Genomic DNA, 25208 nt, shown 5'->3' on the forward strand with positions numbered 1-25208 from the left:
ATCAAAGTCAATTTGGGTGCCAAATACAATTTTTCTGACTAATAGCACAGAGTCATACGACCAATGGCGTGAGCATACGGTTTTTCCTTTTTTCTGGGAAAACGGTTGACTACCAAACGTTTTACTGATTATATTCGTGACCACCAAACGATTCCGCGTCGATTGAGCCGTATGGAAGTCAATTTGATTGATAAATAATGTTTATTCATCAAATTACCGAGCTAACGTCACGGAGTCATGCGACCAATGGCGTGAGAGTACGGTTTTTTCTATTTCTTAGGAAAACGATTGACCACCAAACGTTTTAATGACAATATTCGTGACCACCAAACGATTCCGCGTCGATTGAGCCCTATCAAAGTCAATTTGGGTGCCAAATACAATTTTTCTGACTAATAGCACAGAGTCATACGACCAATGGCGTGAGCATACGGTTTTTCCTTTTTTCTGGAAAAACGGTTGACCACCAAACGTTTTACTGATTATATTCGTGACCACCAAACGATTCCGCGTCGATTGAGCCGTATGGAAGTCAATTTGATTGATAAATAATGTTTATTCATCAAATTACCGAGCTAACGTCACGGAGTCATGCGACCAATGGCGTGAAAGTACGGTTTTTTCTATTTCTTAGGAAAACGGTTGACCACCAAACGTTTTAATGACAATATTCGTGACCACCAAACGATTCCGCGTCGATTGAGCCCTATCAAAGTCAATTTGGGTGACAAATACAATTTTTCTGACTAATAGCACAGAGTCATACGACCAATGGCGTGAGCATACGGTTTTTCCTTTTTTCTGGGAAAACGGTTGACCACCAAACGTTTTACTGATTATATTCGTGACCACCAAACGATTCCGCGTCGATTGAGCCGTATGAAAGTCAATTTGATTGATAAATAATGTTTATTCATCAAATTACCGAGCTAACGTCACGGAGTCATGCGACCAATGGCGTGAGAGTACGGTTTTTTCTATTTCTTAGGAAAACCATTGACCACCAAACGTTTTAATGACGATATTCGTGACCACCAAACGATTCTGCGTCGATTGAGCCCTATCAAAGTCAATTTGGGTGATAAATACAATTGTTCCGAATACGGCATTATGCGCATACGGTTTTTTCTATTTTCTGGGAAAACGGTTGACCACCAAACGTTTTACCGGTGATATTCGTGACCACCAAACGATTCCGCGTCGAATGAGCTATAAAAAAGTTAAATTGGTTGAAAAATAAAAATTGTCCGGCTAACTTCACACCGGAAATTTTATTTTTATTTTACAGGAAAACGACTAACCACCAAACGATCGGACTAGACTACCAAAGACCACCAAACGACCACCAATCGATTCCAATTAATGAAAGTTCGATACGTTGAAGTTGTCCGGCCAACTTCATAGAGGTGCTTTAGGCGTCTTGAATGAAGAGTTCATGGGAAGAAAATGATAAATTCATAATTAATCCATTTTAAGCACAATTTTATGTTTAAAAGTAGAACTTATAAACTTATACACCATGTTTCTTGATCTTTTCGCGATTTTCTGCCGATGTTAAGGTCCGTATTCATATGGCAGTTTTATAGATGTTAGCCTTAAATTGATAGAAATAAAGCTTAAGTCGTAGGCAAATAAACCAATCTTCGATTACTTTAATATTTGAGATAATTTTTCGTTTTTTTTCGTTTTTAAGACTAATAATAAACCAACAAACGCTAAAATTAGACCAACAATCATCAGCATACGATTACGCATCGATTAGGCTTTTTTGAAATTAAAAATAAAATTTTTCCGGCTAACTTAATGCTAATTTTTCTTTTTAAATTTAAAAAAAAATTAAGAACCAACAAACGTTGTAATTAAGCCAACAATCACCAACAAACGACCAACAAACGATAAAGAATATGAAAATTAATAAAGTCGAAGTTGACCGGCTAAGTTACCGGAGCTCATGTAATGGCACCCTCAGATTTTCAAAAGATGATCGTCCAAACATGGCAGGTTGGCATGGAATTTTTGTGATCGAAAATTGGCAATCCTGCTTAACGTGAGACTTTTCACCACCAATCACGAAGAACTTCACGCTTCACGTTATTGAGGCAATCTCAGGCAATCTGTCGTCTTTCATTTTCTTTTCCTCGTGTGGTTAGCTCCGTTTTGGAGTCGGTGAGATATTATATTTCTTTATCCATTATTATCTACCGACATCGTAATATACATTAAATGTTTTCTTGCATGCTGCGTTTCTTACAACTATTCCGGATACGTTAATTTATGTATTTCCAGCATTTGTTTATGTGAACTTAATTTAATTTGCAGGTTAAAATGGGACGCCGACCAGCGAGGTGGTACGTAATGCGATTTTTAATTCGTCGCCCTTATAAATTATATATATATATATATACCTTGTCAGCAAGTTTTGTAAAATCTTTTTCCGTCCACCATATGGTATTTCGATACGAAAAATTTTTACGTTATATCCCATATGTCGTTTTCCATGTCTTATGGAGTTTGATTTTTTACTTAGGCATATTTCAGATTCAAATTTGCAATTACGTTATTTTGCGCAACATCATAACGATAAAAACGCATTGTAATTCTGTTTTAATATTACACATAATAACAATACAAATTTAATATTGAAATTTAAATGTTGAAAGATATTAAAATACATAACAGTATTACTACATTTTGAGAATCTTTTCTTTTTAGTTATCGGTATTGTAAAAATAAGCCGTACCCGAAATCCAGATTCTGTCGCGGTGTGCCAGACCCGAAGATCCGCATTTTTGATCTTGGAAAAAAGAAAGCTTCCGTTGAGGACTTTCCATTGTGCGTGCACTTGGTGTCGGATGAATATGAACAGCTAAGTTCCGAGGCTTTGGAAGCCGGACGTATTTGTGCTAACAAATACATGGTGAAGAACGCTGGAAAAGATCAATTTCATATTCGTATGAGACTCCATCCCTTCCATGTTATCCGCATCAACAAAATGTTATCGTGTGCTGGAGCTGATAGGTATGTAACTGGGCGTGACATAAGATAATAAAACTTATTTCTTTTTTACAAGTATACTACACTTGAAATTTTTCATGTAACTTTGGTTCTTATTCTATAGTCTAATAAATTATCACCGAAAAATTATGCGATTTGTTTTCAGGCTTCAGACTGGAATGAGAGGTGCCTTTGGCAAACCTCAGGGTACTGTGGCCAGAGTACACATTGGTCAGCCCATTATGAGCGTGCGTTCTTCCGATCGACACAAGGCGGCTGTCATTGAAGCTCTGCGACGTGCCAAGTTCAAGTTCCCTGGTCGTCAAAAGATTTATGTATCGAAGAAATGGGGCTTCACGAAGTACGATCGTACTGAGTATGAGGAACTGAAAGTCGCAGGCCGCCTTGCCCCAGATGGCTGCAATGTTAAGTATCTACCCGAGCATGGACCGCTCGAAGAATGGAAGAAATTCAGGAAGGTACTTGCTACAGCTTAAATAAACATTGGACATTTTGGACATTGAATTGAATAAAATGTATCAGAAAAAAAACAAAGTGTATATTATCTTCTAAAAAACCCTAGAACAATCTGAGTAGAATGTAACATCCAGAATTATTTATTTTTGAAAGTTTGAGTTAATATCAATTCTTACTTAAAAAATATATATATTAAATTAGCATGGTTTTATTGAAAAAAAAATTATGTGAAAAAAACGAATATAAAAGATGTAAATACTTATCTCAAAGAGGTTTTAAGTGAATGACAGGTTTGACAATCAATTTGAGATTTATGTGTATCACCATGCTACAGATTTACTATCTAATGTCCAGCTCATATATCTAGTTAAGGCTCGAGCCTTAAATATAGTTACTGTCTATGAAATAAAAATCGGTAAACGCCGAATGGAAGCACTTTTATTACCTATCAATTCATATGTAAAATGAATTTAATAATTACACTTTACTGTTCTAAAAAATGCGATATTATATAACATTTCCTTTTTACAAAGTACTGTCCCAGTCTTCACAATTTGATAAATTGTATGTACATACATATATACGCGTTCTACTCGAGATTCTAACAATTATAGTATAAGAATTTGTAAGAAATGCAGTTTTTCGCATCTTACTTGTTCATGCTAGGACCTGAACAGAATCTGACTTGTAATTTTAAGACAGTGTTTTATGCTTTAAATCTTTGATTTTAATAACGCACAATGCTATCTTGTATCTCAAGTCTTACAAATATATTGACACTTCGTACACACGTTTAAAACGTGACGCAAGGCAGTATTGTGCATTACTAAAAAGATTTAAAACAAAACATTGTCTTAACATTAGAAGTTAGCTATTCTGCCCTCAGGCCCTTAAGTTGCATAATAAAACATTGTATACTATTAGGGGCTTTCCATTTAGTTACGCAATTTAATTCTTTACGTCTACTTTCGCAAGAGTATTCTTCCGACCAGTACCTTGAAAAATAGAGGAAACAAATCTAATCTTAAATCCTATTTGTTAAATTATACATAAATTTAGTTTTACAAAAATAAATACTATAGGTATATTCTCAATGTAGTTGCGCGCGCGCGCGTGTGTGAACACAAATATATCTACAATATAACTAATATTATATAGACCAACTTATATTCTACATTTATATTCACAAATTATAATGGCTTTTCATTTATCGTATTGCACTCGTCGTCTTCAGCTAACGTATATCTCTCCCACTGCATCACTCCATCGCTCTTTTTCTTTTTTTCCCTCGTTAAAAGTCACATAAATGGAAAGTACTTACGCTGGGCTAATCAAAATGCATGCTTTAGTGAGTTACATTTGAGAAATTGTGAGAAATTCAGTATAGTTGTAATTCAAAGTCTTTGAATAAATGAATGAATTGTACTTCCAATTTAATATAAACCATTTCGTAAACGATACCTGATGAAAGAAGAATGAATATCGTGCAAAGATATATTCACGGCCTCTTTCTAGTGCGAGTGACAGGTAATGTCTGCGTCATTTTCGTTTCCTGTCGTTTGAATCTCGTCGTCAATGTCAATATCGCATATTCTATGGGAATGTACATCTAAAGCTTCAGTGCTCGTTGCTGCATCTAATAATGGCGATAACTTCTCCGCTTCGCTATCTTCGTCTTGGCCTTGTCCCTTTATTAAAAATGATGTCTAGTAAACGCGAAATTTTTTTGGTTGAGTTGGTCGTAATTAATCACATTTTTGAAATCGTAACTTAAAAATGAACAGCGATTTCCTAACCAGACTTCTCCCACCCAGTCCAAATTGTTGGTGCGAAGTTGCCTTACTCTACTTTTTTTTTAATCCATAAAAATAGCATACCTCGTATAAAGAAGCTGGTTGTTTCTCATTAACCAATCTCAATGTGTCGCGTGTTCTTAAACCAGATTTATCGCGCGTATGTACCGATTTGGTGCGCATAGCTGGAGATCTATTATGCAACTCCTTTTGAGAACCAGAGTGTTCGTCCCTGGCTAGTAATACGGACATACGAAATTCGGGAGTCGGACAAGCGGTACCGCTAGACCTGGCCGACATATCAGTTTCTTTGGCGGATATGTGTTTTGAGACCGGGGTACGTTCGGTCGAGCTGCAAATGGGCACGTTTTTCATGTAGATTATTCCACGTATGTTATTTACGTAGTGATTATAAGGACATATGGATACGAGACGAACCGATTTAAAGTTTCAGCGGCTTGAATGGCACTCGCCGTATCTGTATCGGGAGTATCGGGTGATTCTGGTGCAATAATGACAGTTCGTGGAGTGTAAGGTCCATTTAAAGCTTCTATCAGAGACACTGCTTCGTAGCCCGATGGGATATTCTCGCAACTTCCCTGGAATAATAATTTCAATGTGTATCGGTCACATAGTACTCAGTGAAGCAACAACAAATAAGAAACACGTAGAGATTGCGTTAATTCAGAAATACTATCACGAAATACATTCAAAGTAATAAAAAAAAAAAAAAAATGATAAAACGTGCAAGTAATCTGACTATTATTTCACTACTCTCACCTCTGGCAATGGTGGATTAGATATAATTGTCCCGGTCGCTTTCTGAAGAGCTTTAATCTGCAAGAGCGCCCTGAACGGTGCGCGACATATCGGACAGTTGTTTGCTTGATATCTCAACGAATCGGCGCAGGAGTTGCACAGGCACAAGTGTCTGCACGGCAAAATTAACGTGTCGCGTACTTCGCTCATGCAAATAACACATTCGGAGCCATTGTCCTCGGTATCCTCATCGCTGCCTTGTTGCTATATGAAAAAAGAAAGTAAAGCTGAAGCTCCGAAATCTCAGTCTCGATTTTCTTGAAACTTTGTGAAAGTACCTCAAATTTTTTTACACGAATAGAATCAAGTCGAAATAGAGGGATAAATATCTAAATCGTAAGCGTGAGATGATTTATTTTCCTTCTTATTTCCTATTATTTATTTTTCCTTCTTGCAAAGATAAAAAATTATATATTATAATTATATATTTAAATTTTATATATGCCAAATATTCGTTTAGGAGCATCTAAAATACTGTCACTAAATTTCACGAAAAGAGGAAGATACTTCTTCTGATTTTATCTGGAAGCGCATACATACTTACAAGGGGATAACCAATCCTTGACATTTTGCTAAACTTATAATAAATGTTACAGTACACTCCATTCACCAATACAAGGTACAGTAACTCTGTCTAATGTGCAATATTTTATGAAATATTAATGTTAAAAATATTGTTTTTATATCAATGATAAAAAAACCGTGCTTATGCAAAGAAGTTGCATTCATAAAATGCGCTTGGTGCAAATTAGTAATGTATTTTAAATGTTTCAATGATAGATGACATTCAAAAACGTGTACACATTCTGACTATATTATTGATAGCGCACAAGTTGAAAGTTCCGACACCGAAGATTAGTTGTCATGTAATGTATTTTTGTTAATTGTGATGTACTTATTTATAATGTCCCCTTATAATTCTATTTTTCTTATTTATAATACATAATTATAGTACATAAATTTTTTTTACAGAATTTTAAAACAATTACGCACACGAAAAATTTTAAACATTATTATTTCACGAACTATTACGCATTGAGCAGAGTTACTATACCTTGTATTAGTGAAAGGGTAACTATACTGTAACATATTAAAAAGTAAAATTCAAGAGGTCAACGGTTGGTTGTCCCCTTATTAGAATAATCTACTCAAATATTATTGTATACATTCTCATACTTTTGCATTTTCAGTATTCTTATTCTCAATTCCATATATCTCCTGTACTAAATAGCAAAGGCCGTCCACATAAAGCTTCTGTTTAAGTGCTTTTAATACGTATGTCCCATCAGAATGTTTTTCAACCACGGCTATGGTTGTATGAGATTGTTTTAGATCGTCCGATCCTTCCTCTGCTACACAATGTATAGCTATTGGAATAATCTACAAATTAGAAAAAAAATGTTTCATTCTTCTTGAAAACATCAATCTTACTAAAGACAATATATGTATATATGTCGTAAATACTTCTCTATCTGCATTGTATATTAAATCTTCTTCAGTGTACAATGTTGGATCGAATATGTGCGACGTTTGTGAGAACAATTGGTTTGCTCCTTTTTTATAATGATATGTTTCAGAGTTCATAGATGGATCCCGTGGTATATATCTAGAGTCAATAAAAAAAATAATTTGTTTACCAAACATTTTCTGTGCAGCAATGTCCCTTACATTTACAATGTACATACGCAACTCCTTTCGTTGAAACTTCTTCTGTACAAAAGTAATAAATCGTTATCGCACATCTCACGTCGCAGTCGAACACAAATTCAATGTTAAAACGGTTGGGTTTCTTGTCAATATCACTGTCGCCATAGTGCTTGACACTGTGGTAATGCGAGGACGTCGACGTTTGGTCCATATTACGAACCAGCCTCAGAGACTCCTTGCGTATGTTCACTAAGCTCTTTAATGTCTTTGTAGGATCGTTGGCTTGTGGCGGAGGATATGGAAACTGAAACAAGAATGAAATGTGATTAATAGCTCTTTACAACAAAGAGTAAATGAAAGCTATAGCTCAACATATATACGTCTACATTTAAATAGATCCTTTGTACAAGAAAATTTTTTTACATATAAAAAAACTAATTGTACAACGTTCATACAGGAGTTGGTCGGCTGCCTAAGAAATTCAGATCTGCATTCTCTCCAAAGAGATACGCCTCAGGCTGAGGCGTGTCAAATCGCTCACCGCCCATTATGAAATGACTGCCAAAGTAGGACCCTGTCGGGAGTAATTCATGTATTAATGAAGTGACAGAAGGGACGTTATGCATTACTCTGTAAATGCGATTTTGAAGTCATATACCGGATCGTGGAGGATATTTATACGCGTGGTTCGAAGTGATATCAACCTCCTCGACTCCAGCGTTCTGCCTACTTGTCAACGATCCCATCTTGTTTAGCAATCACAACACGCGGTCAAATGGCAAACCGTATTTGTCTTACGTTCGATAACGAACAGTGGGTGTACGCATATATTCGTAAAAATCCACCGCTAAGCGATCGAAAACTACTGGGATTTGTCACATTGATTTGCGTAAAATTAATTTGACTTTGTCGGTTTGTTGTTAAAAAAAGTAGAAAATAAAAAACAATGCGCGAAAGGAAGGTTTTGCGAAAGCAAGCATGAGGTTGTTTTATGAATCACTAGAGTATGTATGTATGTATGTATGTATGTATGTATGTATGTATGTATTACACGGACACGGTCGTGAATCGACCGTGTACACGGAATTCCTATAGCCACAGTATATACAGTAGCGCAACTCTCCCGATTTCAGCGTGGATGAAAATGAACTGCACATGCGCGTGCGAAGTATGTAACCAATCAGAGCACCGATAATCTGTCTCACTTCCTCTCACTGTTATAAGTCTCTCTCTCTCTCTTTCTAATTTATCGTTGCGTGTCAGACGCGCGCGTTTTAATTGGGATAATGTATGGAGACGCATGTTTGACGTGCGTTATGACGCGCAGAAACGCATGCATAAACAACAAGGGTTACATTTGAGATAGAAATAAAACATAATGTACAACCAGACGCGCGCTATATATTTATTTATTGGCACTATATATTTTTTAATTATATACATATATGTATATATATAGGTTAGGTATATACAAAATACAGATAAATTTTAATAATTTGTATAGCAATTGTACAAATGTGCCATATTACTTCTTCGTGTTATACACAAGTTGTATAACACAAATTAATAAATTATTTATGCTATCAATATTTAAACGATCACAAAATATCAAGGAAATATTAAGAAAATTATATAATACAACTTGTAACTTAATTTTATCTAAAATATAAGTAGAAAGGGCTGTAAGGGTCACAACGCGGATCACGGTGCGTTCAGATATAAATGTGATTTATTCCTCGATTTACAAAAATCCAAACGTTTCGGCTCCTGTCTGAGCCATCCTCAGTGGTATAATATTAACATCAAAAATATATATTTTTCCTTAACATGGTGAGTTTACTGTTTCAATTTGACAGAAACTTAGTGAGACTAAAAGGTCCAAATCAGTTAGTCTGGAGAAAAAATACATCGCAGTCAAACCGAATAATAAGAAAATAAGGCAAAGAAAATGATCTGTGACGAGATCCCATCGACACGACGCACAACGAAAAACATTCTGAATGATCTCGTCTTACAGATCGCTCTGCACAGATCATTTTCTTTGCCTTATTTTCTTATTATTTGGTTTGACTGCGATGTATTTTTTCTCCAAACTAACTGATTTGGACCTTTTAGTCTCACTAAGTTTCTGTCAAATTGAAACAGTAAACTTACCATGTTAAGGGAGAATATATATTTTTGATGTTAATATTATACCACTGAGGATGGCTCAGACAGGAGCCAAAACGTTTGGATTTTTGTAAATCGAGAAATAAATCACATTTATATCTGAACGCACCGTGATCCGCGTTGTGACCCTTACAGCCCTTTCTACTTATATTTTAGATAAAATTAAGTTACAAGTTGTATTATATAATTTTCTTAATATTTCCTTGATATTTCCTTTTGTGACCGTTTAAATATTGATAGCATAAATAATTTATTGATTTGTGTTATACAACTCGTGTATAACACGAAGAAGTAATATGGCACATTTGTACAATTGCTATACAAATTATTAAAATTTATCTGTATTTTGTACATACCTAACCTATATATATATATAATTAAAAAATATATAGTGCCAATAAATAAATATATAGCGCGCGTCTGGTTGTACATTATGTTTTATTTCTATCTCAAATATAACCCTTGTTGTTTATGCATGCGTTTCTGCGCGTTATAACGCACGTCAAACATGCGTCTCCATACATTATCCCAATCAAAACGCGCGCGTCTGACACGCAACGATAAATTAGAAATTAGACTTATAACAGTGAGAGGAAGTGAGACAGATTATCGGGTGCTCTGATTGGTTAAGGCCTTCACACATAAAATCGCGTAAGAACGTAAAACGTAAGCGTAAGAAAATCGACCAATCCCAATCAAATATTGTGCTGTTCGTAACCACAGTAGGGGGAAATACTTGATTGGGATTGATCGATTTCTTACGCCTACGTTTTACGTCCTTACGACATTTTATGTGTGAAGGCCTTTACATACTTCGCACGCGCATGTGCAGTTCATTTTTATCCACGCTAACATCAAAAGTGCCGACAGAGAGTTGCGCTACTGTATATACTGTGCTATAGCCATGGCGGGCGTGTATCGACTGACGAATTGTCGATGGTGCCAACAGAAAAAGGAGAAGTCGGCGCGAAATGGTAACTAAATGTTTTTTAAGGTTAGGATATCTATCATCGAAATCTAACAATAAGATGAGACTGATCAGAATTAAACATTTATCCAGAATGAATGTAAACTTTTCAGATTGAATGTTAAATTTAATATCATATATTTTTAATGTAACATTACATTATATATATATTTTCTTAATGGTTACTTTAACCCTCTCACCTTCAATTTTGATACACGATTTTAAAGATATAATTTAACAATTTTTGTTATAAATTAAATCTCATATTTTTTTAACTTACATTTTTTTAGAAAAAGCCATTTTTATTGTATATTTTCCTTTATCTGTCAAATTAACTCTCCGTTTGTATACGTTTTTTTTTTGCACTCTCGGAGTACAAAATACGTGGGTCTGTCAGATGTGACGCAATTTTTCCCTATTAAAGTATTTTTAAAAAATCCGGAAAAATTCACAAAACGTCTGTCTACATTGTAGTTGATAATTTTATAGTCGTTTTGATAAACATTGTTTATTTAATATTTTCTGACGCCGTAGACCCACATATACAGACGGAGGGTTAAAAAGTTGAACTAGATGGTTAGCATAACAGAAAAATTGTTTTTTTTTTAGCGCATGCCGATATGATTTCATATGTATTGCTCAATAATTTTGATGCAAAGTAAAAATGAGTACTCGAATATTGAATGACATTCATAATGATTTGAAGCAGCTTATAACAGCGCTTACATCGTTTGAGGTATGTGTGAGGTCAAGTTGACATTTGTGACATACACAGGAAACAATGACATCTTACAAGATATGAATCTTTATGTATTCAGGAAGCTGAAGAGGGATTTCGGATATGCGAACGATTTTGTTTATCGAATATTAAACATCATCGCTATCTCTCTATCGATAGTCACGCAACCAAAGAGGCGATAAACGCCCTGATCACCAAATTCTCGATCCACGGAAAATATGAAGTCGCTAAAAAGTTTCAAGAGCTGATCGATTCCTTTTTATCGAGTTTTGACTTTGAGCAACATCCGCAGTACGATCTGCAGTGGTGTTTGTTAACGTTCCTATTGGATCTGTGTACTGAAACTCACAAGTCCAACTTGGACAGCTTAAAACTCACGCGCGGGGAACACAGTTTTAATGCAGCCACTGGAAACGAGGATAGCATTACGGAGGAAATAGACTGGGCACAATATTTGAAGGAAGGTCAGGAGAATTTCTTTCGTGATTATAAGAGCGACAATAGCGAGAGCGTAGGTATTAGCATGAGATACATTTCGTAAAATTATAATTCGAAACGTTTTCAAGTTTTACATTTGTATAGGAATGGTCCGATTTAACGGAAGAAGAAGGGACTGATGAGAATGATATTTCTTTGCCGACGCAAATATGTAATACTCAGTTAGATATTGCGCAGTGTCCAGAAGTTTCTGATAGTACAGCAGACAAATTCTCCTTGGCGTTAGTACAAAATCTCGAATCTAGAAAGTGGCTCTTATCAAAGGTTCAAACTGATTGGTGGAACAATCTAAGATGTCGAAAGTATCCCGTTGTTAAACGATCTTGTGACACCAGCATATGCGACATATGGTACTTTTTTTACTTTTTCAGTTAAATTATTTCATGTATGAGTTATATACGTGATGTTGTAAATATATTTACAGGCATGAAACGAGTTTGTCAGCTTTGTACAAAGTAACTACTCTTAGCGAATATCAAGTGTGCAGAGAATTATTATGGATGTTTTATGTTCAAACGTCAATGGTGGTGTTTCAACAGGACAGTGAATCGAAATTTTCAATATGTTCCGACTTATCTATACCAAGTTTGACAACTGTGCGTACATCTATAGGATCAGCTCTTATCATTCTTAAATCTTTTTGTGCAATCCTTTATGCACGGTTTTATTATTTTAAAAATCATTCTATTTTTGAATCCTACTTCCAGACTGCTTTTAGGAGTATTCTAACTCCATTCTGCGAGTATTTTTCGATGATATATGATATTGAAAAGTTTGGAGCTGACTTGCAGCCAACTTATAACCAAGACTCAGAACTACAGAGTCCTCCTTTGACCTATGAAGCATATAATGCTGCGCTTAAACAACACCTATGTGAATTTAAGACTGAAGTGGTTAATATAGAAAAAGATATTATAAAGCAAGGTAAGCTCACATGACTCATTTGTTCATGATACCATTGTAATCTTATTGCTAAATATTTTGTTTTAGAAAATTGCAATACGTTCTTATCTTTATCGGCTAATCTGAGAGGACATTTGAATACTATAAAAATGCTCTACGATATACACCAGAAAGTTATAACTGATTGGAAAGTTAATCTTAATTGGAAATGTGCATCTCGACTATTATCATCCTTATATTATGAAATGCAAAATTCTCATAGTCGAGAAAGGACAAATATTTGTATAAATTTGTATCTATGTAGTCTTACCGTTTATCTTAACATAATTGATACATGGCTGAGTGAAGGACGATTAGAGGATTGGCGAGATGAATTTATAATTGTGAGGTACAAGTAAAAAATAAAAAAATTAGATTTAAAATTCTAATTTACTATATATATTTACATGCCTATATTTAATTGTTTAATTATTTTATAGGGTCAGAGAGAATGAAAATGAACAAATTGAAAAATTTACGATTCGATTGTCCGATAATATTTGCTTGACAGATCCTATTATGCAATTCTTGTTGCAAAAAGTGCAACATATGGGTCACAGTATTGAATTACTTGTTTCTTTGGATCGAATTGCCGACATATGGAGGATGGACAACGAGTACAATGGTCTCTGACTATGACAGACATCTTTATATCATTCTTTTACGTTGTAAACTTATATCTCATTATAACGCATAATAATTGTATTGCAGACACAAGGATTTCATTAAACATTGAACTACAAAATAAATTGTTATCAGAAATATCTAAATATAGTCCATCAGTGGAGGAGACAGATACCGCGCCGCAAATAGATGAAATACTTTTACAAGAGTACGATGCCGATATTGAAACGAATATAATACACCAATTATCAACTTTGCATAATCCATTTCTCATGAAAGCTATGGAAGACTACATGCCATATGAATTATATAAAAACGATACGGTGGATGCTCGTGTGCATAGTACTCACAATTCTAAAACGAAACAAGGCCAAATATATAATTTATATCAAGAGTATATGTCTACATTTACAAAAAATTATTAATATATTAGAGTAATTTATACATTAAGACTAACATATATTCTCTTGTAGACTACAAAAGATAAGATATATATTGCCGATGCAAAACATTTTGGAGAATACATTGTCTGAGATTTTAATATTACGCTATAACAGCGCTAGCAAATTAGTAAAAAATATTATGATTGAGGAATATAAGCTGCAAACACATTTGAAGCTATTGAGGCTTGTTTATATGATGGAAGCTGGACACGTTATGAATAAGTTCTATCAAATCTTGTTTCACGAGGTAAAAGGAGAAAGAAATTAATCCTTAACACGTTGACTGCCAAATACGAGTTAACTCGTACTGGCCTGACTTGCAATTAAATCGCAGTTATGAAGAAAATCATAGGAAATACTTAATAAAATTGACAGTGAGCGTCTGGGGTAAGAATGAAAAATTAACCGTGACGTCAAAACATGGAAAATTAATTCACAAAAAAAAAATTTGATTCTTAAATACATAAAAAAAGTGTAAGGGAACCTTTTCCCAAATATGACTTGGCAGTCAACGTATTAAAATATTAATAATAATCCTTTGTGATATAACAATTATCTATTCTAGATTGAAAATAACCAAATGTGGGCTAATTCGTATTTTCTGTCGTGTATTCTTGAAGAGGTATTTTCCCAATATTGGCCGGATACAAGTTCTCGTTGGTCGATTACAGTTCACGGCAATATCAGTACTCGTCAAGTGTTACAAGCTATAAATAGTATAACGCTGCATTATACAGTAGAATGGCCTATAAGTATCGTGTTAACTAAGAAAGTTTTAGAAAAGTACAATGAGATATTCAGATTTCAACTAAAATTGAAGTGGGCTTTGTGGACGTTAAATAATTTAAGGTTTTATGGTAAATAAATACGAATACGATTTAAGATATATTTTTACAACATGTTTATATCGTTTCGTTACTTTTTTCAGATCTAGAGGGTTCTAGGTCGCCGTGTACAAGAGACAGATTAGAACAGTTCCACATAAGGCGCCTCGAGAGTTTAAGATTTTGGCTGCTGCACGCGATAGGATCTATACATACATACTTGTCTGGCCAAGTATTACAGAGTCTAGGTTTTATACTGGAAAAGGTTCTAGCTCAGGCAGATAGTCTCGATACCATTATATCAGGTAACGATTGCGATAAATTATCTTTGAGGAAAAGAAATTCTCACATACATATCTTATTGTGTGACTGTGACATATAAAGTTTCCTTTCAAGATATTGGATGGAATACTCATGATAATCTTAACAAACGTAAGCAATTATTTTCAGTGCATAATGAATACTTGAACAAAGTTCACGAACATTGCTTATTAACAGAGGAATTTAAAGATTTAATAACAACTATAAATAACGTACGTATATCTATTAGATGACGGTGAAATGTCAATTTATAGAATTTACTTATTACTCAATTATTATGTTTTAGATGATCGAAATGTGTAATCACGTACGAGATCGATGGTCACGCAAAAAATTATTGTTAGCCGCTACAGAATTAGACGTAATGGAGCACAGTTACATAAAGTATCATACATATCTTGCCTTAGCTTTGCATAATGCGGTACAACATAAGGATGCAGATTATTGTAAGTTTTACAATTTATTAGCGGTACTTAACGTATTTCAGTACAGTTATCCACAATTCTGCAGTTCAATCGATCATTCATAAATATTGTCAAAACAATCATTAGAACGTTAAAAACAAAAAATGTTCAATTATTTTTTAAAATTAGTCATTGAAAGATACGTCATTAGTGTGATTTATGTATTGACATGTCAAATCCTGAATATATTTGCCATATACTGAAAAAATATTAACTAATAGATGTTAAATTGTTGCATGATGAATTAACAGTATTGCTTTTCTGACATTTTCCCCTTGCTTTATTTACAGTGACTGCCTTAAGTTCAGCCTTTAATTGCAGTATGCCATGTGCTTAATTTTATATTAATAGAATGTCAACTCGTACCGATTTAACAATATTATCAGTGTGCATTCTGATCTTTCTATTTGGGATTAACAACGACATCAATCCCATCTCATTTACATCAATCTCATTACTTAATAAAATATTACTACAAAAGTATACATGTAGTATTTAGCCGTTATTCTACTAGATCATTATATCGTTATCTCGTTTGTGATTAATATAAATTATAATTTTTTATACTAATAATTATTTTTTAGATGAACTCGTTACGCAAAGATCTGTAATATTTACAACATAGAGTATTATGTACTTATTTTTTTCAAATAATTGTTCCCATATGTATAATTGAGAGAAAAATATATTACTTTATTTTTTGTAGAATAAAAATTGTTTAAAATTACATCAATCACTTTTCTACCACTACGTACGATTATCAGTATAATTGTTACCCAATGTATCAACTTCCATATCCTGTTTCCTATTCGATCCCTTCCAGATAAATTGATGCCAGCATCTGCGGCCTACATCGATAGTAAATCATTCGAAGATAGTAATAAATTCATTAATCTTATTACCGACCTCAGTCGTACTTTATTGACAGAAATCGCACACCAAAGTTTGCCACCGTCAGGCATCCCCCTACCAATCCCAAAATTAATTTACGAAAGGACTTGGCAAATAAGGTAAAAAAAATGTGACTGACGTATGCTACAGATTTTTCAGTTAAAGTGTGGATTTACTAACTTTTTAAAATTTTAGTCCAGAATCATTGCTACCTGTTGAAATGTCCTTAAACGAGTATGAACAAATATTTTCTTACATGCGCTGGTATCAATATGAGGAACAATTCTTTGTTCTAAATTCATCATCATGCGTCTTACACGAGATAAAAGATATCGTCACTAATTCGTAACATCGTAAGGAATATTTTAAGTAGATACATACAAAAATAAAAATATATTCGATAATGTTATTCCACATACAATAAAATCACGATTTCTACATTATGACCCAATAAAATTATACAATTATTGAGATTTAGAAATTACAAATGTGTATATATAACTTTAGATTCCAAAGAAGGAGAATGTAAATATGGTACATGTGAAACATGTAGATATAGATTTAAATCCACCCACACACCCACACAACACACACATACACACGCACACATATACTGCCATATATTTCATTAAGGTACATAAAGAAAGCAATAACTGATAACATAGATGTGTTCCAATACTCTATGTAACAAATAGCAATTATAAAAGTTCCGCTATAGTAATTTGGGGTTACAGTTTTAAAATACGAAATCATAATTATATGTTTGGTAACATTATTATGATAACTTATACATATACAGCTAGAAAGTCATTTCTTGGTATGAAAGATATATTTCATGTTTAATAATATATTGTAAAAAGTATAGTATATATTAAGGGGAGGAAAAGATGTGTTTGCAACATACATATTTGCAAAGAGATTTCCAAATAAGTAATAATGAAATTAATATCAAGATCTGTTCTATTACATTCGCCTGATAAGTTCTATACAGATTGCACATTAAAGTTAACTCTGCGCAATTACAACAGTACCGTTTTGTCCAATGGCTCCAGTTTGCGACACCGTGGGAACATTTGACGTTTCATTCGTGCTAACAGGGGAGGATGAGTGATTGTTCGCATTTGTTGCAGCTAACGCTTTGTTTCGTAATTCGAATACTTGCTGTATCGCCTTGCGGAAACAAAGGAAGTTATAGTCGATCACACCTGTAAATTAGAAAGAGAAACAAAAATAATGATGCAATCCGTGCGCGTTATTATAAAAACACATTTTTTTTAAATATATATTAAAATAATTATTTTCACCTTGTCTATCGAAATTATCCTCTCGTAAGATGCAGACTAACGCTAAAAATTTATTCACTTCGCGCAAGTACAGGATTGTACCATTATTTAATTTAATTAAACTGGAACTTTGGTTGTCGAATGCAGCAGCTTCTAAATCCTCTCTCAATCTGGAGCAGACATAAATATAAAGAAAAAATACAAACAGTATGTTAAATATATACATATATATGCAATCAGAATATACGATTACTTACCCATATATGCAAGATACGTCAATAACAACATCAATCATATCACAACATAGTTCATAACTTTGCATATCAACAGGTGAGCTATCCGTTGCTATATATATTTTTGAGACAACATCAAACAGGAATGCCTTCTCAATTGCTGAATTCTGTGAGTATAACATTTTTTTTTTAATATTCTAGACTGTTCATTATAACAAAAAAAGAGGACAGGACAAACGTTATCTTTACCGATATGAGTATATTGAGTAAATTTTCTAAAGTAGGCAGCTGTGGTATTAACTTTTGAACAACTTTGCTAAATGCTTCAAATATACTATGATCATATATCGAAGTCAAATGAAAACTCAAATGTATTTGATCGCATCCTAGAAGAAATACGTAAAGTGAGTAAGAATCAGCGTTTCATCTCCTTAATCCAACTCTTATCTCAAAAACTTTTCTTTACCAGCGTCTGCTAAATCATCGTTGGCCCTCGTGTGTATATCTCTTTGCGTTTCCATTTTACAGTCGTCCGACAATCCGTCCACCTTATGGATAAAAACTTCAAACTTGATGGCCTGATTGACCTTGTTCGCCTTTGTGACTGTTGCATGGAGTTTATTAAGAGCTTCCATGTAATCGTCCTGGGCATCTATCACAAACACTAATGCTCCGCAACCGCCAAATATCATATCACTGTCAAAGGTAGGATCGAAGAAGTCGATTTGTCCAGGGAAATCCCATATTTGAAATTGTACAAAGCTTGAGTTGCTTATATCGTCTTTAATTATTTTATTTGTACTTTCCAAGAATAGCGTCTCGTTCGGTGACATCTTGTGGAATACCACCTTTTGTATCGACGATTTGCCGCTACTAAAGAACGAAAGAAAAAGACAGAAGGATAAGCATTGGTCTAAGAAATTTGCAGATTGTCTTGCCACAAAAAACTCTTAATCCTACCGTCTCAGACCCATCAGAAGTATTCTAGGCTTCTGTTCTCCGGCTAGTGGATCCATAGATCCATCGGTTTCACCGTCAAACGGCGCATACCCAAAATCCTTTGGGAAAGAACCACTTTGATAATGGTCATCATAACCACTTTGATAATGATCGTCATCATCCTAGAACAGCATAGAAGGAACACCGTAAAAAATTAAAATTTATATGACACACTGAACGGCTATATATATATATATATAATTAGAAACGTCATTATCGTTAATTCCAAGATGTCATAATTCACTCCCACGTGCGTCCAACTAATTAAAATATTCAATAGTGCGAGAGAGGTTACATATTTTTTTTATATCAGCAACACGCTTAATTACTGCCATTTCCTCGATGAAAATTCGAACAGAAGCAAGTTCGTGTTCACCACCCACTTACCATGTTCGTGAGGTTAAATAATTTTTATGGCAAGATCCTAGCCGTCCTTCCGTCCCTCCCGAAGGATTACAAATCCGAAAAACGTCGCGGTGCCGCACCGTATCCGTTCGACCGCGACTACATATAATGGAAAATTATGTAGGGTACAAAAGTTTAATACAATATCCAATATCTTTGTTTACAATTGGAGCAATTGGGTGTGTGTGATGATTAACAGTGCTCGTTTGATACAGCCATGTATCAATCGGTGCTCTGATTGGTCCCTTGTCAGAGCAGTGCCCGTACGTTACTAGAGATCCTAAAAAACCAAAGGTCGGACAAATAGGTTTGTTCGCGTTGCTCAAATCCTCAAGCATTTTTGCACTTGAAATGAGATAAATATATATATTCGGCCGTTGGAGAGAGAGAAAGCGAAGATGCTGAGTGCAAAAAGTGCAAGCAACGCGAATGGAGTAAATGTGCCGTCATTGAGTGAAACAGGATGTGACGTTTTTGATGGTGGTTTATTTTGATATTTTGATTGTTGAATAAATAGGTGCTTTCCATCTACATCAAAACTCAGATAATTCTCACTTGTGATGTTCTATCCTTTTTGGCAATTAATGAATAATAAAGACAGAATGACATCACAAGTGAGAATTATCTAAGTTTTGATGTAAATGGAAAACAACTTAGACCTCGAAAAAAAAACCGGATAACCGGGTAGGTACCCGGATAATACCCCCGGATATGTTTCTCTTTCGAATAGATTCTTAATAAGATTATTAATTCCAGAATCGGGCCTCAGGCGTATGATAGGAACGCAATGCGTCATCGCCGACAATTCAAATGTACCAGAAACACTACATTTTCATACTAAAATGCTATATTAATACTTAAATATGATTGAAACCATTTAATCTGATTTGTAGATTGAAGAAAAAAATTCTAAGCAGAGATGAATAAATTATACAATATATTGCGTATTACTAACTTTTTTTTTTTGTTAAGATTATATAGAGAACGGTCAGCGTTAGAGAAAAAAGAGCGAAAAAGAAGGTTGGATTAAAACATAGAAGGTCAATGTGTATCAATATGTGCAATAGTTACTTGTAAGTTAGGATAGTAGTGTATGAATGGAAGGATGAATGATTAAGGTTATTTGTAAACCAAGTCCACTTCTTGGCTATGTAGCTGAAGTTAACAATAAATATATATAAATATATACTAACATTTTCTTTTGCAAAGAAATTTATGTAATAATTACGTATGAAAAACGTATGTAATAATTACTCCTACATAATATGGCTATACATGATTTTAAAAAGATGTTTATTGTTTATCCATTCCAGTGATAATTACAGACAGCACAATTATCACGTACGGATTTGTAAACGATATAATTTATCTTTCGAAAGTACAATCAGGTATTCGTTTGTAGCAACGACACCCATAATGGGGGAAGCTTGGCAATCGAGGTCTACGATTCTTTGTTTGGCGGACTTTGCTCCGTCATCAGGCCTCTCGTACAAGAACACGTGTCTCGTGTGTTCAACTATAGCTATGTACGAACCATCTGTGGCAAAAAGCGTATATAATTACGGTAATATTATTAAATAAAATTAATATTATTAATTTTATAAAATTAATCGAGTTATTACTATTATGTATAGTTATTATTTTTTTTATTAAATCAGAGAAATATCTTCGTAAAATATCTCTGCTGCCTTACCAATCGGAGACACGCAAAACTTTTTATTGGTCTTGCTAGCTTCGACGTAGCCAAATCCAGGAAAGCTGTGAACGTGTCTTAGGTTCCACTGAGCATCATTGTTTCCATTGTCCATTTCCCAAATGCAGGCGTCGTGATCATATCTTAGGCACACCGTTTGTCCATGATTTCTTTTATACGTGAACAACACGTGATTGTTGCTCCCTAATCTAGCTAGATGTGTGGTCGCCCGCGTGAGAAGATTAATCCTTTGTAAAAAGTTATCTTTTCCCTCGAGATCGCATTCTTCTAATTGTTCAGCATTGAATCCCACACAAGGTTGATCCCCGCCAGCACTATTACTTTGTTGGTCTGTACATAAATGTGCTAGCCTGTATAAATGATATATTATACATATAGTGTTGCGAGTAATTATAAGAATATAATGAAATATAATAATGAATTAAAATAATTAAATGTATGAAAAGTTAAGTGTAAAATTAATATTATTAAAGTAAAGCTGAGATTAAAACATGAGTATATATGTAGCAATTTCATAACAAGTACCTCGCATGAATTTCTGCAGCAAGAGCTTCATTGGGTAAACATTCGCCTCCTGTATCACCTTTAATTAATTCTCTCCACATTAATCCATTTTCACATTTGCTTAGATCGATTTGTAACGTATCTTCTTTGTGCCTCCAAGTTGTCATATTTTCCTCCAATCTATGTTGACATTCTCCTTGTATTAATATTTCATTGTCCATTGTAACAGACAGTTCTAATGGGTTAACGCTTATTTTAGGTCGTTTATCGCTATGCTGTTTCGGTATTTTAATCCAAACGGTGAGCGATTCTTCATCTTGTGACCAATAATACTTTGGAATTTTTATTTGCGAACTAACACTTGGCTGTTCTATTTTGGTTTCAGATTCTTGTGTATTTTCACTCTCAAAACCAATATTATCTTGACAAATGGAATGCAAATAATTACCATTTTCTTCTACATAGGCATAGTCCACAGTACCTTGTACTTTCAGTATCTGTTTATCTATATCATAAACTTTCGTTATTTCATTTTCCACACACAAGCCATATGACAGTAATACAAGCTGCGTATATTTCTTCTGATTATCATTTGCAACAATAGTGCACATAGTTACGATAATTTTAGAGCTCTTTTCTATGTATTGGATATTCATGATGATTCCAGATTTTTCGGGACTCATTAGAAACACCTTCCTATTTTCCCCAGTATATCCTATCAATATGTGCAGCTTTTCAGCACCATCAGAAATCACCACAATATTATTTGAGGTAAATCCGATCGATGGATTATATGTTATTTTCGATGACTGTGTATCTTCATGTAATTTATATACTTGATTCAAAGAACCATCTTTATCCAGACGCCAAACGGCCGAAGTTTCATCAATAAACCAACACGACATGTCATAAACGTTGTTAAATAAATGATTATGAAAAGCGAAAAGTCTTGCTTCCAGCCAGGATTCTTGATTATGATTTGGCTCTAATCTGTATACGTCTGAAATATTTTTCTGTTAAAAGATCTATACTCTTTGATTATATGCCAGAGACATATAGTTATATATATATATAATATTTTATAATACAAATATGTATGTACTTACGATTCCTTAATTTGTTTTCAGAAATTATGGGAACCTCATTGAAAAATTGATACTTTTCGAAAGACGAGTTGATCAAACTTTTATTAGGACGTAACTCGATTATTTCTGTCATTGTTTTTTATATTAATATAAAATAATATCAGGAAAAGGTATTTCATTAGATGGAAAATAATTTTTAGGGTGAAGTGGGTTCCATGGGGACTTATGTCATAGTATAAACAGTTAGTGACAGTGAACGTTTTTATGGCTCCCTGCACACGGAACGCGGAAACACTTGCCGCGCGGTGAAACGCGATAGCCAATAAACTTCTTGTTCTTACGGAAAAGTGACACGTTGATTCGTTGATTGCATTTCTTTGACCAATCAAGAACTGGTCCGAGATGCGAGAAGGAACATGACTCCTCCCATGGTAGTGCCCGATCTACAATAGCTGTAGTAAGCTGTAGTAAGCTTCAAGCCGTAAGAAATTGACCAATTACAGGCGAATGTGAGGAGAATAATCAACTGTGATTGGTCAATTTCTTACATCTTGAGGCTTACTACAGCTTACTACAGCTATTGTAGATCGGGCATAGACAGATATTATTTAGTCGTTGCCACGGTATAACCACGTTACACGCATTTCGTAATAAAGGTTCGTAAATAAATATCTACCGTAAAACATTATAAATATATATTTATTAATAAATTATAAAACATAAACTTAAGTCAAAAATACCAAAATATCATATTGGATTGATTTTTTCTAGATATTATATGTAATATATATATTGTATTTTGTTTGAGAAGATACCATGCCGACGTGTTGTATAAAAAACTGCAAGAATCGTACGGATCATAACGCAACGAAAAGCATTAAGTATTTCAGCTTTCCGAAAGAAACAGCTGTTCGTCAGCAATGGCTTAATGCCTGTCAGAGAAAAGAAAGTGATATGAAAGTTGATTCGGGTAAGTTAATGTTTCATCTTTGAACTCAACACAATGTCACATACATATGTTATATTATAATATAATATACTTATAGCAAGGATATGCAGTATCCATTTTGAGAAAAATTGTTTTTCACTTGAGAAGACAAACCCACGTTTAATAAATCAACCAGCCAAAGAAGTTCTAAGGTTAAAAAAGGGATGTATTCCAACCAAATTCTTAATTCTGGATAAGAAACGAAAAGGTACAATGTCGCAGAGCAAGGAAAATAACAAAAAAATAAAAGTACCGTAAGTATTTTCTAGATAAAAAAAGATTGGTAATTGATCGCGCGCTATGCGGTACAGGGAGCAAAAATGAGTTCCTCAATACTTTATGATATTTATACATATATTATTTCAGAGTAAAGTCATTTGTACCTACATATATAGAACTTGTACAATATGCACAACAAAAACAGCATTTATCGCAAGAAGAAACTGTAACAAATGTAGAAACAGACGTTGCACAAAATATGGAAGAAGCTGTAAAGGATATGCAAGAGAATACTCTACAAGTTATTGAAAAAGTTACAAAAAATACAGATGAAGCAGCTGTACAAAATATGGAAGATCAAAATGAAGCGGTACAACAAGAGATGTACGTAGCTAAATGTTTCTTTAAAATTATTAAATTAAAAAATAAAAAAATAAATATAACAAAATCAATAAATAAAGATTTAAAAAATTTTTTTATTTTTAAAAAATATTAAAATAAATATTAAATTAAAATATTTTTATGCATTTTACAGAGTGCAAGAGATTGGCAATAATTCAAATGTTTATGTCGAAACGTTGTTGATGCAATTAAGAAAGTTAGAAGAACAGAACCAAAAACTTTTAGATACAAATAAAAATCTTGAAGAAAAGACTCAAGATTTAAGTATACAAGTTGCACAGTTGCAAGCAGAAGTTAAGACAATGGCAAAGAATAGACATAAGGAAGCAGACACAATAGCCATCGATGCTCTGCGTAAGGTATTTACACCTAGCCAGATTAAAATGTTAATGTCATCGGCAAAGAATCATGTAAAATGGTCATCTGAAGATATTATGTCAGCCATTTCGTTACGATCATTAAGCCCAAAAGCTTATAGGTATTTAAGAAACGTAAAAAAATTTCCATTACCGTGTGCAACAACACTGCGAAACTGGGTTGATCACGGGATCGATTATGTATCTTTTCCTCTAGGACAGAAACCTGAAAAGTGAAAAGTTTATCTCTTTCTATTCAACACCAATAGAAAGAGATAGTTACATGAAACTTTTCACTTTAGGAATCAGTAATAATAGACATAAAACCCTTTACAGTTATACAATTTATATATATATATATATATGTATATCTGTACCTTGGAGGCGAAGAATCATGTCTCCAGTTTT

At 33.9% G+C, this 25208-nt stretch overlaps 6 protein-coding genes and 1 long non-coding RNA gene across 14 annotated transcripts; 3 read left to right on the top strand and 4 right to left on the bottom strand.

The window, feature by feature from the left end:
- Window positions 1–996: 996 nt before the first annotated feature.
- LOC139811155 (uncharacterized) lies at window positions 997–1406 on the bottom strand. Its single transcript, XR_011731560.1, has 2 exons — window positions 1302–1406; window positions 997–1209 (listed from the first exon to the last, which is right to left on the bottom strand). It is a non-coding gene; the product is annotated as an uncharacterized lncRNA (long non-coding RNA).
- A 631-nt stretch (window positions 1407–2037) lies between these two features.
- Window positions 2038–3549, top strand: Rpl10 (ribosomal protein L10). The gene is made up of 4 exons (XM_071775271.1): window positions 2038–2166; window positions 2320–2348; window positions 2713–3018; window positions 3161–3549. Exons 2-4 carry the CDS (start codon window positions 2326–2328, stop codon window positions 3489–3491), a joined length of 660 nt encoding a protein of 219 aa, XP_071631372.1. The 5' UTR covers window positions 2038–2166; window positions 2320–2325; the 3' UTR covers window positions 3492–3549.
- A 344-nt stretch (window positions 3550–3893) lies between these two features.
- Window positions 3894–8757, bottom strand: Mrgn1 (Mahogunin ring finger 1). Of its 3 annotated transcripts, none has more exons than XM_071775267.1 (10): window positions 8389–8756; window positions 8186–8304; window positions 7769–8034; window positions 7548–7689; window positions 7260–7463; window positions 6045–6287; window positions 5703–5863; window positions 5349–5616; window positions 4933–5177; window positions 3894–4798 (listed from the first exon to the last, which is right to left on the bottom strand). In XM_071775267.1, the coding sequence occupies exons 1-9, from the start codon at window positions 8474–8476 to the stop codon at window positions 4983–4985; spliced, it is 1686 nt and encodes a 561-aa protein (XP_071631368.1). In that variant the 5' UTR covers window positions 8477–8756; the 3' UTR covers window positions 3894–4798; window positions 4933–4982. The 3 variants fall into 3 exon arrangements, with proteins under 3 accessions (XP_071631368.1, XP_071631371.1, XP_071631369.1); XM_071775270.1 differs by having other exon boundaries at window positions 4933–5159; window positions 8389–8755; XM_071775268.1 differs by having other exon boundaries at window positions 3894–5177; window positions 8389–8757.
- A 2002-nt stretch (window positions 8758–10759) lies between these two features.
- Window positions 10760–16448, top strand: Grip128 (gamma-tubulin complex component 5). Of its 5 annotated transcripts, none has more exons than XM_071776287.1 (15): window positions 10760–10873; window positions 11476–11602; window positions 11685–12116; window positions 12188–12453; window positions 12528–12699; window positions 12811–13027; window positions 13094–13394; window positions 13486–13670; window positions 13757–14063; window positions 14143–14359; window positions 14678–14969; window positions 15041–15241; window positions 15333–15469; window positions 15544–15703; window positions 16012–16448. In XM_071776287.1, exons 2-15 carry the CDS (start codon window positions 11531–11533, stop codon window positions 16056–16058), a joined length of 3006 nt encoding a protein of 1001 aa, XP_071632388.1. In that variant the 5' UTR covers window positions 10760–10873; window positions 11476–11530; the 3' UTR covers window positions 16059–16448. The 5 variants fall into 5 exon arrangements, with proteins under 5 accessions (XP_071632388.1, XP_071632390.1, XP_071632386.1 ...); XM_071776289.1 differs by having other exon boundaries at window positions 15387–15469; XM_071776285.1 differs by having other exon boundaries at window positions 15544–16448.
- Window positions 14997–19714, bottom strand: Ragc-d (Ras-related GTP binding C/D). The gene is made up of 7 exons (XM_071776300.1): window positions 19515–19714; window positions 19089–19249; window positions 18595–19001; window positions 18378–18514; window positions 18153–18295; window positions 17917–18065; window positions 14997–17817 (listed from the first exon to the last, which is right to left on the bottom strand). Exons 1-7 carry the CDS (start codon window positions 19515–19517, stop codon window positions 17618–17620), a joined length of 1200 nt encoding a protein of 399 aa, XP_071632401.1. The 5' UTR covers window positions 19518–19714; the 3' UTR covers window positions 14997–17617.
- Window positions 19715–20726: 1012 nt separating this feature from the next.
- On the bottom strand, window positions 20727–23092 carry LOC139811861 (nudC domain-containing protein 1). The gene is made up of 4 exons (XM_071776295.1): window positions 22857–23092; window positions 21772–22750; window positions 21226–21596; window positions 20727–21069 (listed from the first exon to the last, which is right to left on the bottom strand). The coding sequence occupies exons 1-4, from the start codon at window positions 22966–22968 to the stop codon at window positions 20870–20872; spliced, it is 1662 nt and encodes a 553-aa protein (XP_071632396.1). The 5' UTR covers window positions 22969–23092; the 3' UTR covers window positions 20727–20869.
- Window positions 23093–23304: 212 nt separating this feature from the next.
- Window positions 23305–25037, top strand: LOC139811864 (uncharacterized). 2 transcript variants are annotated; one of them, XM_071776302.1, is made up of 5 exons: window positions 23305–23491; window positions 23607–23805; window positions 23882–24077; window positions 24190–24426; window positions 24578–25037. In XM_071776302.1, the coding sequence occupies exons 2-5, from the start codon at window positions 23652–23654 to the stop codon at window positions 25035–25037; spliced, it is 1047 nt and encodes a 348-aa protein (XP_071632403.1). In that variant the 5' UTR covers window positions 23305–23491; window positions 23607–23651. The 2 variants fall into 2 exon arrangements, with proteins under 2 accessions (XP_071632403.1, XP_071632402.1); XM_071776301.1 differs by having other exon boundaries at window positions 23306–23491; window positions 23647–23805.
- Window positions 25038–25208: the final 171 nt, after the last annotated feature.

Source organism: Temnothorax longispinosus, chromosome 4 (genome assembly GCF_030848805.1).
Source record: "Temnothorax longispinosus isolate EJ_2023e chromosome 4, Tlon_JGU_v1, whole genome shotgun sequence".
NCBI classification, from domain to species: Eukaryota; Metazoa; Arthropoda; class Insecta; order Hymenoptera; family Formicidae; genus Temnothorax; species Temnothorax longispinosus.